This window comes from Moschus berezovskii, chromosome 26 (genome assembly GCF_049115385.1).
Source record: "Moschus berezovskii isolate FMDL1 chromosome 26, NW_MosBer_1.0, whole genome shotgun sequence".
NCBI classification, from domain to species: domain Eukaryota; kingdom Metazoa; phylum Chordata; class Mammalia; order Artiodactyla; family Moschidae; genus Moschus; species Moschus berezovskii.
In genome coordinates, this window is record NC_142485.1 from 10,741,446 (window position 1) to 10,756,060 (window position 14,615).

General features: G+C 39.3%; 1 protein-coding gene across 2 annotated transcripts in view; it reads left to right on the plus strand.

Moving 5' to 3' along the window:
• ADAM2 (ADAM metallopeptidase domain 2) overlaps positions 1–14,615 on the plus strand; it is a 105,374-nt gene that overhangs the window by 85,094 nt on the left and 5,665 nt on the right. The window contains exons 16-18 of one of the 2 annotated variants that reach the window (XM_088832656.1): positions 7,176–7,359; positions 13,356–13,433; positions 13,648–13,814. In XM_088832656.1, coding sequence (XP_088688782.1) covers positions 7,176–7,359; positions 13,356–13,433; positions 13,648–13,814 — 429 coding nt within the window. The remainder of the gene's footprint in view (positions 1–7,175; positions 7,360–13,355; positions 13,434–13,647; positions 13,815–14,615) is intronic. The other variant, XM_055416274.2, reaches the window with a different exon arrangement.

Below are 14,615 nucleotides of genomic sequence, written 5' to 3' on the forward strand. Positions count from 1 at the left end.
TGGGAAGTTTCTATCAACCTATCACTGAGTTCTCTTAAGTTTTTCTTCTGTTGCTAAGATTGAGTTTTATTGATGAAAGCTTGGAAGCCATTTTTAAATTTTTGTTAGTTTTTTTATGCTTTTATTTTCTCTTTATTCTTATAGTTTGTTCTTACAGTTTTCATATCTCTGTTGATATTGTTTATCTGGTCTTTCATGTTGCTGACTTTTGCTTTTTAAACCTTTAAAATATTAACCAAAGCTATCTTAAATTTCATATCTAATAATTCCAAGATCTGTTTTATATTTGATTTGATTCTGATGCTTATTTTATCTCTTTAGACTTTTTTGTTTCTTGCCTTTTCATATAACTTTTACTTTTTTGTGTTGAAAGTTGGTCATGTTATATAGGGTAGTAGGCACTGAAGCAAATAAGCTTTTAATGTGAGGATATATGTCAATATTTTTAGAGACAGATTGTCTCTAATGTTTGTTGTAGCTATAGGCACCAGAATCTTCAGATTCCATTAGTGAAGTAATTTCTTTCTCTCTCCTTAAATTTGTAGCTTCCTTTCATCCCAGCCCTCAAAGGGAATATGTGTGTTGGAGCTCTATCAGTTGTAATTTACTTCCGTTTCTGCTGGAGACTTGTTAGTATGGTTTTACAGTGTGAGGGGAGGACCTTCTCTAGTTTTTACACAAGCCTTTCTTTTAATGAGTTTGTGTCTCAGGGGGATGGATAACAGAAGTGATTTTATTCCTCCTCCAGGTGTAGAGTGCCCCATCCCATGCCCCCATTCTCTAGTCCCTGTTCTACAGCTACCATCCCCAACCTATATTCTTAAGCCCTTTCTGTTATTGATCATGACTATACTTGTTATTCTTTTAGGTGAGTGAAGACAAATGGAGTTGGCAAGAGTGGGATGAAAGTCTTTCTACCCAGAGATTAAGCCTTTGTTAGACAGCTGGGTCTGGGAATTTCATGATTACTCTTCATCTCCGCGTGCAAGTGTATATGGAGAGTTTTCACATATACTCCCAAAAAGAACCATATAGAGTTTCTGGAGAAAAGGCAAATGAAAATATAACTGTGTTACTCAAGAGCTTCATGTCCACATGGTAGTCCATGCTCAATCTCCAGCAATTTGTCAAAATTTGTATTTAAATATTATTAGTGGCTTACGTAGCTCAGTGGCTTATGTTCTAGATAAGCAAACTACAAGTGCTATACTTGTTGTTTTTGCAGGTACTTAGCTTTCCAGAACCATGTAAGTGGTTTTTTCTGCAACTGTAGCTCTCTGATACGTCCAAAAAACAGTTATTGATTTCTGCTTACTCAGCATTTTCTTGTAATGACTGGAAAAACAAAGCCTTCTTAAGTGAATTGTGCAAAGAAATAGAGGAAAACAATAGAATGGGAATGGCTAGAGATCTCTTCAAGAAAATTAGAGATACCAAGGGAAAATTTCATTCAGAGATGGACACAATAAAGGACAGAAATTGTGTGGACCTAACAGAAGCAGAAGATATTAAGAAGAGGTGGCAAGAATACACAGAAGAACTATACAAAAAGGTCTTAATGACCCAATTACCACAATGGTGTAGTTACTCACCTGAAACCAGACATCTGTGAATGTGAAGTCATGAGGGCCTTAGGGAGCATTACTACGAACAAAGCTAGTGGAGATAATGGAATTCCAGCTGAGCTATTTCAAATCCTAAAAGATGGTGCCGTGAAAGTGCTGTACTGGGTATGCCAGCAAATTTGGAAAACTCAACAGTGGCCACAGGACTGGAAAAGGTCAGTTTTCATTCCAGTCCCAAAGAAGGGCAATGCCAAAGAATGTTCAAACTGCCACACGATTGCTCTCATTTCACATGCTAACAAGGTAATGTTCAAAATCCTTCAAGCCAGACTTCAACAGTACAGTGCTCTATACTTTGAATCCCGTACCTCTTGCAAGTAGCCTTAGAAACCGGCCTCAAAATAGTTGTTAACCTTCTAAACTCAAACTAGTTTAACACCGCCCATATCACTTTGCCAACAAGGGTCCATAGACTGAAAGCTGTGGTTTTTCCAGTAGTCATGTATGGATGTCAGAGCTGTATCATAAAGAATGAGGAGTGCTAAAAAACTGATGCTTTTGAACTGTGGTGTTGGACAAGATTCTTGAGAGTTCCTTGGGCTGCAAATAAATCACACCAATTAGTCCTGAAGGAAATCAACCCTGAATATTCATTGGAAGGACTGATGCTGAAGCTCCAATACTTTGGTCACCTGATGTGAAGAGCCGACTCATGTGAAAAGACGCTGATGCCAGATAATCACGATGGTGTGATCACTCACCTAGAGCCAGACATCCTGGAATGTGAAGTCAAGTCGGCCTTAGGAAGTATCACTACAAACAAAGCTAGTGGAGGTGATGGAATTCCAGTTGAGCTATTTCAAATCCTGAAAGATGATGCTGTGAAAGTGCTGCACTCAATATGCCAGCAAATTTGGAAAACTCAGCAGTGGCCACAGGACTGGTAAAGGTCAGTTTTCATTCCAATCCCAAAGAAAGGCAATGCCAAAGAATGCTCAAACAACCACACAGTTGTACTCATCTCACACGCTAGCAAAGTCATGCTCAAAATTCTCCAAGCCAGGCTTCAGAAATATGTGAACTGTGAACTCCCAGATGTTCAAGCAGGTTTTAGAAAAGGCAGAGGAACCAGAGAACAAATTGCGAACATTCACTGGATCATTGAAAAAGCAAGAGAGTTCCAGAAAAGCTTCTATTTCTGCTTCATTGACTATGCCGAAGCCTTTGACTGTGTAGATCACAATAAACTGTGGAAAATTCTGAAAGAGATGGGAATACCAGACCACCTGACCTGCCTCTTGAGAAACCTGTATGCAGGTCAGGAAGCAACAGTTAAAACTGGACATGGAACAACAGACAGGTTCCAAATAGGAAAAGGAGTACGTCAAGGCTGTATATTGTCACCCTGCTTATTTAACTTATATGCAGAGTACATCATGAGAAATGCTGGGCTGGATGAAGCACAAGCTGCAATCAAGATTGCCGGGAGAAATATCAATAACCTCAGATACGCAGATGACACCACAGTTATGGCAGGTAGTGAAGAAGAACTAAAGGGCCTCTTGATGAAAGTGAAAGAGGAGAGTGGAAAAGTTGGCTTAAAGCTCAACATTCAGAAAACTAAAATCATGGCATTCGGTCCCATCCCTTCATAGCCAATTTAGAAGGGGAAACAGTGGAAACAGTGACTGACTTTATTTTTCTGGGCTCCAAAATCACTGCAGATGGTGATTGCAGCCATGAAATTAAAAAACGCTTACTCCTTGGAAGGAAAGTTATGACCAACCTAGACAGCATATTAAAAACAAGAGACATTACTTTGTCAACAAAGGTCCATCTAGTCAAGGTTATGGTTTTTCCAGTGGTCATGTACGGATGTGAGAGTTGGACTATAAAGAAAGTTGAGCACAGAAGAACTGATGCTTTTGAACTGTGGTGCTGGAGAAGACTCTTGAGAGTCCCTTGGACTGCAAGGAGATCCAACCAGTCCATTCTAAAGGAGATCAGTGCTGGGTGTTCATTGGAAGGACTGTTGTTGAAGCTGAAACTCCAATACTTTCTCCACCTGATGTGAAGAGCTGACTCATTTGAAAAGACCCTGATGTTGGGAAAGATTGAGGGCAGGAGGAGAAGGGGACAACAGAGGATAAGATGGTTAGATGACATCACTGACTAAATGGACATGAGTTTGGGTAAACTCCGGGAGTTGGTGATGGACAGAGAGGCCTGGCGTGCTGCAGTTCCTGGGGTCACAAAGGGTTGGTCACGATTTAGTGACTGAACTGAACTGAACTGATGCCAGGAAAGATTGAAGGCAGGAGGAGAAGGGGACAACAGAGGATGAGATGGTTGGATGGCATCACCACTTCAGTGGGCATGAGTTTAAGCAAACTCCAGGAAATAGTGAAGAACAGGGAAGCCTGGTGTGCTGCAATCCATGGGGATGCAAGGGATCACACATGACTGAGAGACTGAAAGACGACAGCATCAGCATCTTCACGTAGAAGCTCATAAATAATTTGTAACAGACTTAATAATACTTTAAATACTTAACTACAATATAATCAATCTACTTTAATGGGATAACTTATGTACTTTGTGGTAAATTTATAAAAGTACAAAAGTCACTAGAATCCAAAGTCACTTTAAAGTGATCCCAGTTCCTAGCAACCAGTGACATACTTTCTCATTCCTTAGGTTTACCTTTTCTGGAGTTCTTATGTTAGAAAAATTACATACTATGTGGTCTTTTTACTTGGTTTATTTTACTTATTTTTTTTTTTTGTTTCATCCATTTTGTAGCCTATAAAACTAGTTTGTAGCTTCTTATTACTGGATAATAATATATCCTAAAATTATGTGCCAGCTAATGGGCATTTAAAATGTTTCTAATAGTTTTGGGTCATTAAAAACAATGCTGCTGTGGATGTCTCTATTATACAGAGAATGGATAAACAACAAGGTCCTACTGTATAGCACAAAGAACTATATCCAATAAATATAGTAAGCCATAATGGAAAAGAATATTTAAAAACTACATATATATGTATAACTGAATCACTTTGCTATACAGTAGTAATGAACAGAACATTACAAATCAAGTATACTTCAAGTAAAAAAATTAAGAACAATGGTGCTTTGAACATTCTTATGCAGTATTTTTTTTCTCTTTGTAAAGCCATGTATCTTTTTCTCTTGAGCTATAACAAGTTATGACGGAAAAGGCAATGGCAACCCACTCCAGTACTCTTGCCTGGAAAATCCCATGGATGGAGGAGCCTGGTAGGCTGCAGGCCATGGGGTCGCTAAGTGTCGGACACGACTGAGCGACTTCACTTTCACTTTTCACTTTCACGCATTGGAGAAGGAAATGGCAACCCACTCCAGTGTTCTTGCCTGGAGAATCCCAGGGACGAGGGAGCCTGGTGGGCTGCCGTCTATGGGGTCACACAGAGTCGGACACGACTGAAGTGACTTAGCAGCATAACAAGTGATGAAGGTGCAAGTCTTTATGTAAACACATAGTTTTAAATTTCCCATGGATGCACACTCTGAAGTGGAGTTGCTGAGTCATATGGCAAGTTCAGGGCTTCCCTGGTGGCTCAGATGGTAATGAAGCTGCCTGCAATTCAGGACACCCAGGTTCAATCCCTGGGTTGGAAAGATCCCCTGGAGAAGGGAATGGCAACTCATGCCAGGATTCTTGCCTGAAGAATTCCATAAGCAGAGGAGCCTGGCGGTCTACAGTCCATGGGGTCGCAAAAGAGTCAGACATGACTGAGTAACTTTCATTTACATGGTGATTTAAACATTTTAAGCAGTTGCCCACGTAATCTCCAAAGTTACTGTACTATTTTACATTTCCAACAGAAGTGTATCAGAGTTATAGCTTCTCAGCATCCGCAGCATTTGGTATTGTCACGACTTTTTGTGGCCTTGTTTATGTGTCATTCTAAAGAGGTATCTTACTCTCTAATTTGCATTTACCTACTGATTTATGAAATCACCACTCACTCTTTCATGTGATTATTAATGTTTTTTTGGGGGGGAGGGTTGCCTTCCCTGTGGCTCAGAGGTAAAGAATCTGCATGCCAATGCAGAATATGCAGGAGATGCTGGTTCAATCCCTGGGTCAGGAAAATCCCCTGGAGAAAGAAATGGCAACCCACTCCAATATCCTTACCTGGAAAAATTCCATTGACAGAGGAGCCTGACAGGCATAGAGTCAGACACAACTGTGCACACACACACACACGCACTTGATTTTCTGGTTATTTTTGTCTATGGTTTAGATACTATCATCATGATGTATTTAGTGATTCAACTTTAGTATTTATTCCATATACTGCTTCTTAAGTGTATGCCTTAATGTCTTGTCAGTTTGGGACCCGTGATGTGGAGAATACGTATTATGTTTGAAAAATAGAAAAGTAAATGTAATTAGATTAGTAATTTTTAAAATTTTACTGATTTTTAGATAGAATAAGTTCAGAATCATGTTTAAAAACAACAGCCAAAAAAATAATAATAATAAAGAATTGTTAAAAAGTGACAAGACTAATTAGGAACTGGGACTTCCCTGGTAGCTCAGCTGATAAAGAATCCACCTGCAATGCAGGAGACCTGGGTTTGATCCCTGGGACAGGGAGATCCCCTGGAGAAGGGATAGGCTACCTACTCCAGGATTCATGGGCTTTCCTGGCGGCTCAGACAGTAAAAAATCCACCTGCAATGTGGGAGACCTGAGCTCGATTCCTGGATTGGGAAGATTCCCTGGAGGAGGGCATGGATAATCCACTCCAGTATTCTTGCCTGGAGAATTCCCATGGACAAAGGAGCCTGGTGGGTCACAGTTCAAGGGGTTGCACAGAGCCGGACACGACTGAATGACTAAGCACAGCACAGCACACAGTAGGAAGTAGCTCATAATTACTAAGATGTTGCTATTGTTAATAACACAGGAAAGACCCTCATAATTTTCAGTTTCACAATTAATTGCATAATCTTTTAGCAAGTCCAACGCGTTATTTTGGAGCAGGCAATGGCACCCCACTTCAGTATTTTCTTGCCTGGAAAATCCCGTGGATGGAGGAGCCTGGTAGGCTGCAGTCCATGGGACTGCTATGAGTCAGACACGACTGGGCGACTTCACTTTCACTTTTCACTTTCATGCATTGGCGAAGGAAATGGCAACCCACTCCAGTGTTCTTGCCTGGAGAATCCCAGGGATGGTGGAGCCTGGTGGGCTGCCATCTATGGGGTCGCACAGAGTCGGATACTAATGAAGCAACTTAGCAGCAGCAGCAGCAACGCTTTATTTGGGCTTTCCATGTAGCTCATGTAGTTGGTAAAGAATCTGTCTGCAATGCTGGAGACCTGGGTTCGATTCCTGGGTCGGGAAGATCCCCTGGAAAAATGAAATGCAACCCACTCCAGTATTCTTGCCTGGAGAATCCCATGTCCAGTCCATAGGGTCTCAAGAGTCGGACCCAACTTACCACAATCTTTATTTCTCTTAATGCCTTATTTAAATCTTTTTCCTTTAGAAATGATATTCTAATATTTCTCTGTATTGAAAACTAATGATTTTTATTTGTTGCTGAATTATAGGAATGTGAAATGTGGAAAATTGCTATGTACATATGATAAAACACAGATCTTTATGATTGAAAATGCCTCTGTTTTGTATTCCAACATAAATGGAAAGATCTGCATTGGACTGGATTATCCTTATGGTAGTGAAAACTCAGAAACGATGTGGATAAAAGATGGAACTGTTTGTGGTGAAAGTAAGGTGTGTGGTCTTTTATTACCAGGTAATATACTAATTTCAAACTTTAAATGCATACGTGGCATTTTTCTCAAGTTAAATGTGTATTTAATTTCAAAAAAATAGGAAAATGGAAAGTTTTGAAAATGAGAGAAATTTTAAAAGAAAAAACATAACCTGCTATTTACAATTTTTTCACATGTGTTAACTGAATTGAGAATCATACTGTTCATTGACAGTTTTATTATTTCATGTATTTTTAATGTCATGAATTATATTTTTATATAATTACTTAAAAATAATGATTAAAGTAAAAAAATTAAAGAAACATATGCTAATTTTAGTGATGAAAATAGTAAAGGATTAATAGAGTAAAGGAAAGATCAAAGGGACGAAAATCTGAAATACAGCTACACTCCATTTTCTATAATGAGCCTTCCATTAATCCTTTTAAATTGAAATAATTGATTGACAATATTGTGTTAGTTCCCAGTGTACATCATAGTGATCCAGTATTTTGCAGATTATATTCCGTTGTAGGTTATTACAAAATAATAAGTATGAGTCCTTGTGCTATGCCGTCTATCTTTGTTGCCTATCTACACTATAAATAGCACCTGTTCAGTTCAGTTCAGTTCAGTCGCTCAGTCGTGTCCGACTCTCCGCGACCCCATGAATCACAGCACGCCAGGCCTCCCTGTCCATCACCAACTCCCGGACTTCACTCAGACTCATGTCCACAGAGTCGGTGATGCCATCCAGCCATCTCATTCTCTTCATCCCCTTCTCCTCCCGCCCCCAACCTTTCCCAGCATCAGAGTCTTTTCCAGTGAGTCAACTCGTCGCATGAGGTGGCCAAAGTATTGCAGTTTCAGCTTTAGCATCAGTCCCTCCAATGAACACCCAGGATTGATCTCCTTTAGAATGGACTTTGTCAGTATTTGTATACTATACAATTTGTACTATACTATACAATTTATAGTTCTAATTTGTCCCTCACCACTTGGATCTCCCCTTTGGAGAGTTCTATTTCAATTTTGCATATACATTCATTTGTATCCTTTTTAAGTTTCCACATATAAGTGATACAGTATTTGACTTCCTCCATCTGACTCATTTCACTAAGCATAATATTCTTTAAGCTCATTCACATTACTTAGAGCGACAGTATTTCCTTCTTCTTATTCCTGAGTAATATTCCACATTCATATTTCTAAATATTACATATTATTTATAAATACTCCATTATTTATAAATATATTATATAGATTTATGTTTTTCAAATCACATTTATAATCCAGTAGTCTGTTGATAGGCACTTAAGTTGCTTCTGAGTCTTGGATATTATAAAAAGTGCTGCTATGAACATTGAGGAATATCTATTTTTTTGAACTAATGTCTTTCTTTTTTCCAGACATGTACCCAGGAGTAGGATTGCTGGGTTGTATGGTAGTTCCAGTTTTACTTTTTTAAGGAAATTCCGTAGTGTTTCCCATAGTAGCTGTACCAATTTATATTGCCAGCAAAAGTATACAAGGCTTCCTTTTTCTCCGCATCTTCCCCAACATTTGTTATTTGCAGAGATTTTGATGAAACTCATTCGAACAGGTGTGAGGTGATGCAGAGAAATGTTGAACATCTTTTCATAGACTTGTGGGCCAACTTTATATTTTATGTGGAAATATGTGTATTTGGTCTTCTGTTTTGATTTTATTTTTGTTTTGATATTGAGTTGAATAAGCTATTTATATATTTTGAATGGGCTTCCCTGGTGGCTCAGTGGTAAAGACTCTGTCTGCCAATGCCCTTGGAGAAGGAGATGGCAACCCACTCCAGTATTCTTGCCTGAAAAATCCCATGGACAGAGAAGCATGGCAAGCTACAGTCCACGGGATCACAGAAGAACCAGAAATGACTTAGCTACTAAACAACAACAGTGCTTTGGATATTAACATCTTGTTGGTCACATCATTAGCAAATATTGTCTCCCGTTCCATAGGTGTCTTTTGCTTTGTTAATTTCCTTCGCTGTGCAAAAGCTTATAAGTTTAATTAGGTCTCATTTATTTTTTTTTCTTTTGTCTTAGGATATTTATCCAAGAAAATCTTGCTACAATTCATGTCAGAGTATCCTGCCTATGTTCTCTTCTAAGAGTTTTATGGTTACAGGCTTTACATTTTGGCTTTTAAGCCGTTTTCAGTTTATTTTTATAAATACTATGAGGGAATGTTTTAATCTTATTGTTTGTTGTGTTGCTATCCAGTTTTCCCAGTACCACTTGTGGGTAAGACTGTCTTATCTCCACTGTATAGTCTTTCCTCCTTTCCTCCTCTTTTTATAGGATGTGTTTTTTTGTTGTCATTGTTGTTAAAAATTGGACTTCTGAAAACAGCCACTTCTCCCCAAGTTTAGAGTCTGGCTCTGTGCTCAGGTAGTCCATTTGTAATTTCTTGGGTGCACTGAGCCTTGAGAGTAGCCTGAGGAGAAAATTTGTGGTCTCTGAGGGTTTTGTGAATATGCATCTTTCCTGTGAATATGCATGTCTTTGTGACTTTTCTCATTCCCCGTATAGATGGACATTTTAGATGCTTGATTTTTCCAAATAGTCTCACCTTGGTTGGCTTGGAGCCTTATATTGTCTACAGTATGCCTCCATTCATTCTCTGCCCCCCATGTCTGCAAGTCTTAGTTTTCCTGAGCAGTGTCCAGCTGAGATTTGAGTCAAGCGGAACAGAAACCAGTCTTTAAGCAGTTCCCAGACAGATGAGATCTTCATGACCAAGATAGTCACGATAACACGATCACTGACCTAGAGACAGACATCTTGGAATGTGAAGTCAAGTGGGCCTTAGAAAGCATCACTACGAACAAAGCTAGTGGAGGTGATGGAATTCCAGTTGAGCTATTTCAAATCCTGAAAGATGATGCTGTGAAAGTGCTGCACTCAATATGCCAGCAAATTTGGAAACGCAGCAGTGGCCACAGGGCTGGAAAAGGTCAGTCTTCATTCCAATCCCAAAGAAAGGAAATGCCAAACAATGCTCAAACTACCGCACAATTGCACTCATCTCACACGCTAGTAAAGTCATGCTCAAAATTCTCCAAGCCAGGCTTCAGCAATATGTGAACCATGAACTCCCAGATGTTCAAGCAGGTTTTAGAAAAGGCAGAGGCACCAGAGATCAAATTGGCAACATCCGCTGGATCATGGAGAAAGCGAGAGAGTTCCAGAAAAACATCTATTTCTGCTTCATTGACTATGCCAAAGCCTTTGACTGTGTGGATCACAATAAACTGTGGAAAATTCTGAAAGAGATGGGAATACCAGACAACCTGACCTGCCTCTTGAGAAACCTGTATGCAGGTCAGGAAGCAACAGTCAGAACTGGACATGGAACAACAGACTGGTTCCAAATAGGAAAAGGAGTACGTCAAGGCTGTATATTGTCACCTTGCTTATTTAAATTATATGCAGAGTACATCATGAGGAACACTGGGCTGGAAGAAGCACAAGCTGGACTCAAGATTGCTGGGAGAAATATCAATAACCTCAGATATGCAGATGACACTATCCTTATGGCAGAAAGTGAAGAGGAACTCAAAGGCCTCTTGATGAAAGTGAAAGAGGAGAGTGAAAAGGTTGGCTTGAAGCTCAACATTCAGAAAACAAAGATCATGGCATCTGGTCCCATCACTTCATGGGAAATAGATGGGGAAACAGTGGAAACAGTGTCAGACTTTATTTTTGGGGGCTCCAAAATCACTTCGGATGCTGACTGCAGCCATGAAATTAAAAGACACTTACTCCTTGGAAGGAAGTTATGACCAACCTTGATAGTATATTAAAAAGCGGAGACATTACTTTGCCAACAAAGGTCCGTCTAGTCAAGGCTATGGTTTTTCCCATGGTTATGTATGGATGTGAGAGTTGGACTGTGAAGAAAGCTGATCACCAAAGAATTGATGCTTTTGAACTGTGGTGTTGGAGAAGACTCTTGAGAGTCCCTTGGACTGCAAGGAGATCCAACCAGTCCATTCTAAAGGAGATCAATCCTGGGTGTTCACTGGAAGGACTGATGCTAAAGCTGAAACTGCAATACTTTGGCCACCTCATGCGACGAGTTGACTCACTGGAAAAGACTCTGATGCTGGGAAAGGTTGGGGGCGGGAGGAGAAGGGGACGACAGAGAATGAGATGGCTGGATGGCATCACCGACTCTGTGGACATGAGTCTGAGTGAACTCTGGGAGTTGGTGATGGACAGGGAAGCCTGGCGTGCTGTGATTCATGGGGTCACGGAGAGTTGGACATGACTGAGTGACTGAACTGAACTAAGACAGATGAGAATATGAAAAAGAAGAAATCCTCTGGAAACTCATCTGCTGCCTTCTCCAAACCTAGACTGTGCTATGCACCAGAGGGAGTGGGACAGGGTGAACACCATACTACAAAGTTTTCTAATGTTTCGGTGTGGCTATTTGTTTGTTTGGTCATTTGCCTCCTTGCTGTAGACCTCTGACTACTTCCAGAGCTCCTATGGGTTGCTTCAGCTAGTTCTTCTTCCCCTCCCCCTCCTCCCCTTCCTCCTCCTCCCCTTCCTCCTCCTCCTCCTTCATCTTCTTCCTCTAACATCTCTAAGGGAGAACAGCACTTGGGGTGCCCAGGGCACCATTTTGCTGATGTCACCCTCCAGATTACTTTTTCAGGATTTGGTAAAATCTGCTTTTAATTCTGTCACTGGTGTATGGTGCATATCATCACTCAAATCCTACATCCTTTGCCACTGGTGACCACAGGGGGAATCGCTGGCTTCAGGTTTGGGTTACTCTTGTGAAATCACATCATCTCACACTTTCTGTGCAAAAATAATTTTCATTTTATCTCAAGTGCACAGTATTACTTGGTATTACAAGTAGAATGAAGTCTCAAAAAATAATGTTTCTGTAATTTTGGGCTTTATGTTTAGCTTTCTTATCTCATCAGTCGTACCACAACTGAGAAAGTTAAGACATCCCAGAAACCCTGGTGTCATTGTCTATCTCTCTTTTCGTTCTTTATACACAACTTATCACTAAACTTGGCGAATTAACTCTATCTCAAATACAACCACTGTTTTTGATCAACACCACTAAGCCCTCAGTTTCTCTCTAGGGTGTCGTTTTTCTAGACTGCGGCAATGTTGCTCTAGTTTACCTCTCTATATTTTCTCTCACTTTTGCATTCTCTTTTTCAAAACTTCCTTTTTATCAGCTTTCCATCTTCCAATTAAGTCTCTAAATATGACTGATTGCTTACAAGTCATAGACCAACTTTTTGATCAAGATTACAAGACACAAACATATCCTCCATAATAACTTCTGTCACATCACATGTAGATTGTGTGTGTGTTTCTCTGCCTTTTACAGCAATATGAGCAATATAAGGTTTTTTTTGTTATTGCTATTCACTGCTGCGTTCTCAGGGTAAAGTGTGTTGTAAGACTCAAATATTTAGTTAATTAATGTTTGAGTGGATGTTCTTTGTGTAACAGTTGCACTGCCCTTAATATTTCTTAAAAGTTACATGGTAGATATGGTGTAGAGTCATTTGGAAGATTTATTCTTTTTCTACAAGTACTTTGCCTTTCATTTCTATGCTTGATTGAGTCCTGTTCAACATCAGGGCTCAATAAAAATGTTTTGCTGTCCTCACATATTAAATTCTTTGTTTTTTATCATTTCGTAAAACTATTTTATTATAGTATATATGACATATTACCTTCGCTTTTATTTCATGTCTGTACTTCCTATCCTAGTAGAAGCATAGAAGATGCTTTTATTGTTTTTTTTTTACTTTCAGATAATCAGTCTCATCTAGTGCTAGAAACTCAGTAGCACTATGAATTAACCATTTATTGGTAGTATGTTAGTATTTATTATGAAATGAATACTCTTATGTCTGCACAATACGGAATCCTTTTAGTTAGATGCCAAGTACAGATGGTGGTTCAATTAACTTACTTTGGGACATTCCTTTTTTAGGTTTGCAAGAATAAGCAATGTGTAGATTCTTCATTCCTGGATTATGACTGTACTCCACAAAAATGCAACAACCAAGGTGTAAGTATCAGTACTATGAGGCACAGAGCATATATCATTGAGAGTGATCTTTGGAAAGCAAACACATAGCTAAACACACACACACACACACACACACATTCATAAACCAAGTAAGAAAATCAGCCTTATCTGACCTACATATTTTTTCAAAATTTTAATGAACACAAATAATTGTAGCTACTTACTTTATAAGGTGATATTTCTCCTGTTTCAGGTGTGTAATAATAAAAAGAACTGTCATTGTAACCCTACATATTTACCTCCAGATTGCCAACACGCAGCTCCCGAATGGGAAGGTGGGAGTATTGACAGTGGCAACTTTCCACCCTCAATACCTGGTATACCACCTGGTATACCTGGTGTACCTGGTGTACACGGTAAGTGTTGATAACAAATTGAAATTATAATTAAGATAATGTTTCAATGTATTAAATTTAACAAAGTAAATATTTTGTCTACTAATTTATATTTAGATTATGCTTGGACATCAAATAATAAACTATAGATGGCTATTTAACTTACATTTTACTTCCAGAGGCTAACGTGTTATACAAAATATATGTTATAAATAAGATATGCCAGTAGGGACCCAGGCAAGAAAACAGAAATCACTTTAGCCTTTCGTACAGAAGGAATTAAGCACAAAACATGAGGTAGGGTAACACATAGGAGCAGATATGAAAGCTAATCAGAAAACAGTAAGTCAGCGCAGAGATTAGCAATGCAGGAATCCGTTACCACTTCATAGGGCTGAAAGGACAATAAATGGAGATGGTATTACTAGAGCCAGAATCTAAGCCATCTTGCATGACATATGACTATGGTTGGGGATACCAGGATCCAGAAGACAGGTAGAGGCACCCTTCAGCAAGAGCTGAAGGTGTGGAGGATGCAGAGACATAACTGCAGATACTGGAGATAGAGAGGAATCAATACCATGAGGATTTCAGTCTGCCTGCTCTCCAAATTTTATCCAGTGAATCTGTGAATCCCACCAGCTAAATCTAACCAGAAGACAGAAAGTTCAGCAGCATAGGAAATGTAATTTCCTACAATCTTTTGTTCAAAGTAGAGGTGGATTTTAGAGCACGCCAGTATATCCAGTGTTGCTTAGGACCTTTATACAAAAACTTATATTTACAGAAAAGCAAAGCAGGTGTCTCCAGATTTTGATCTAGACTT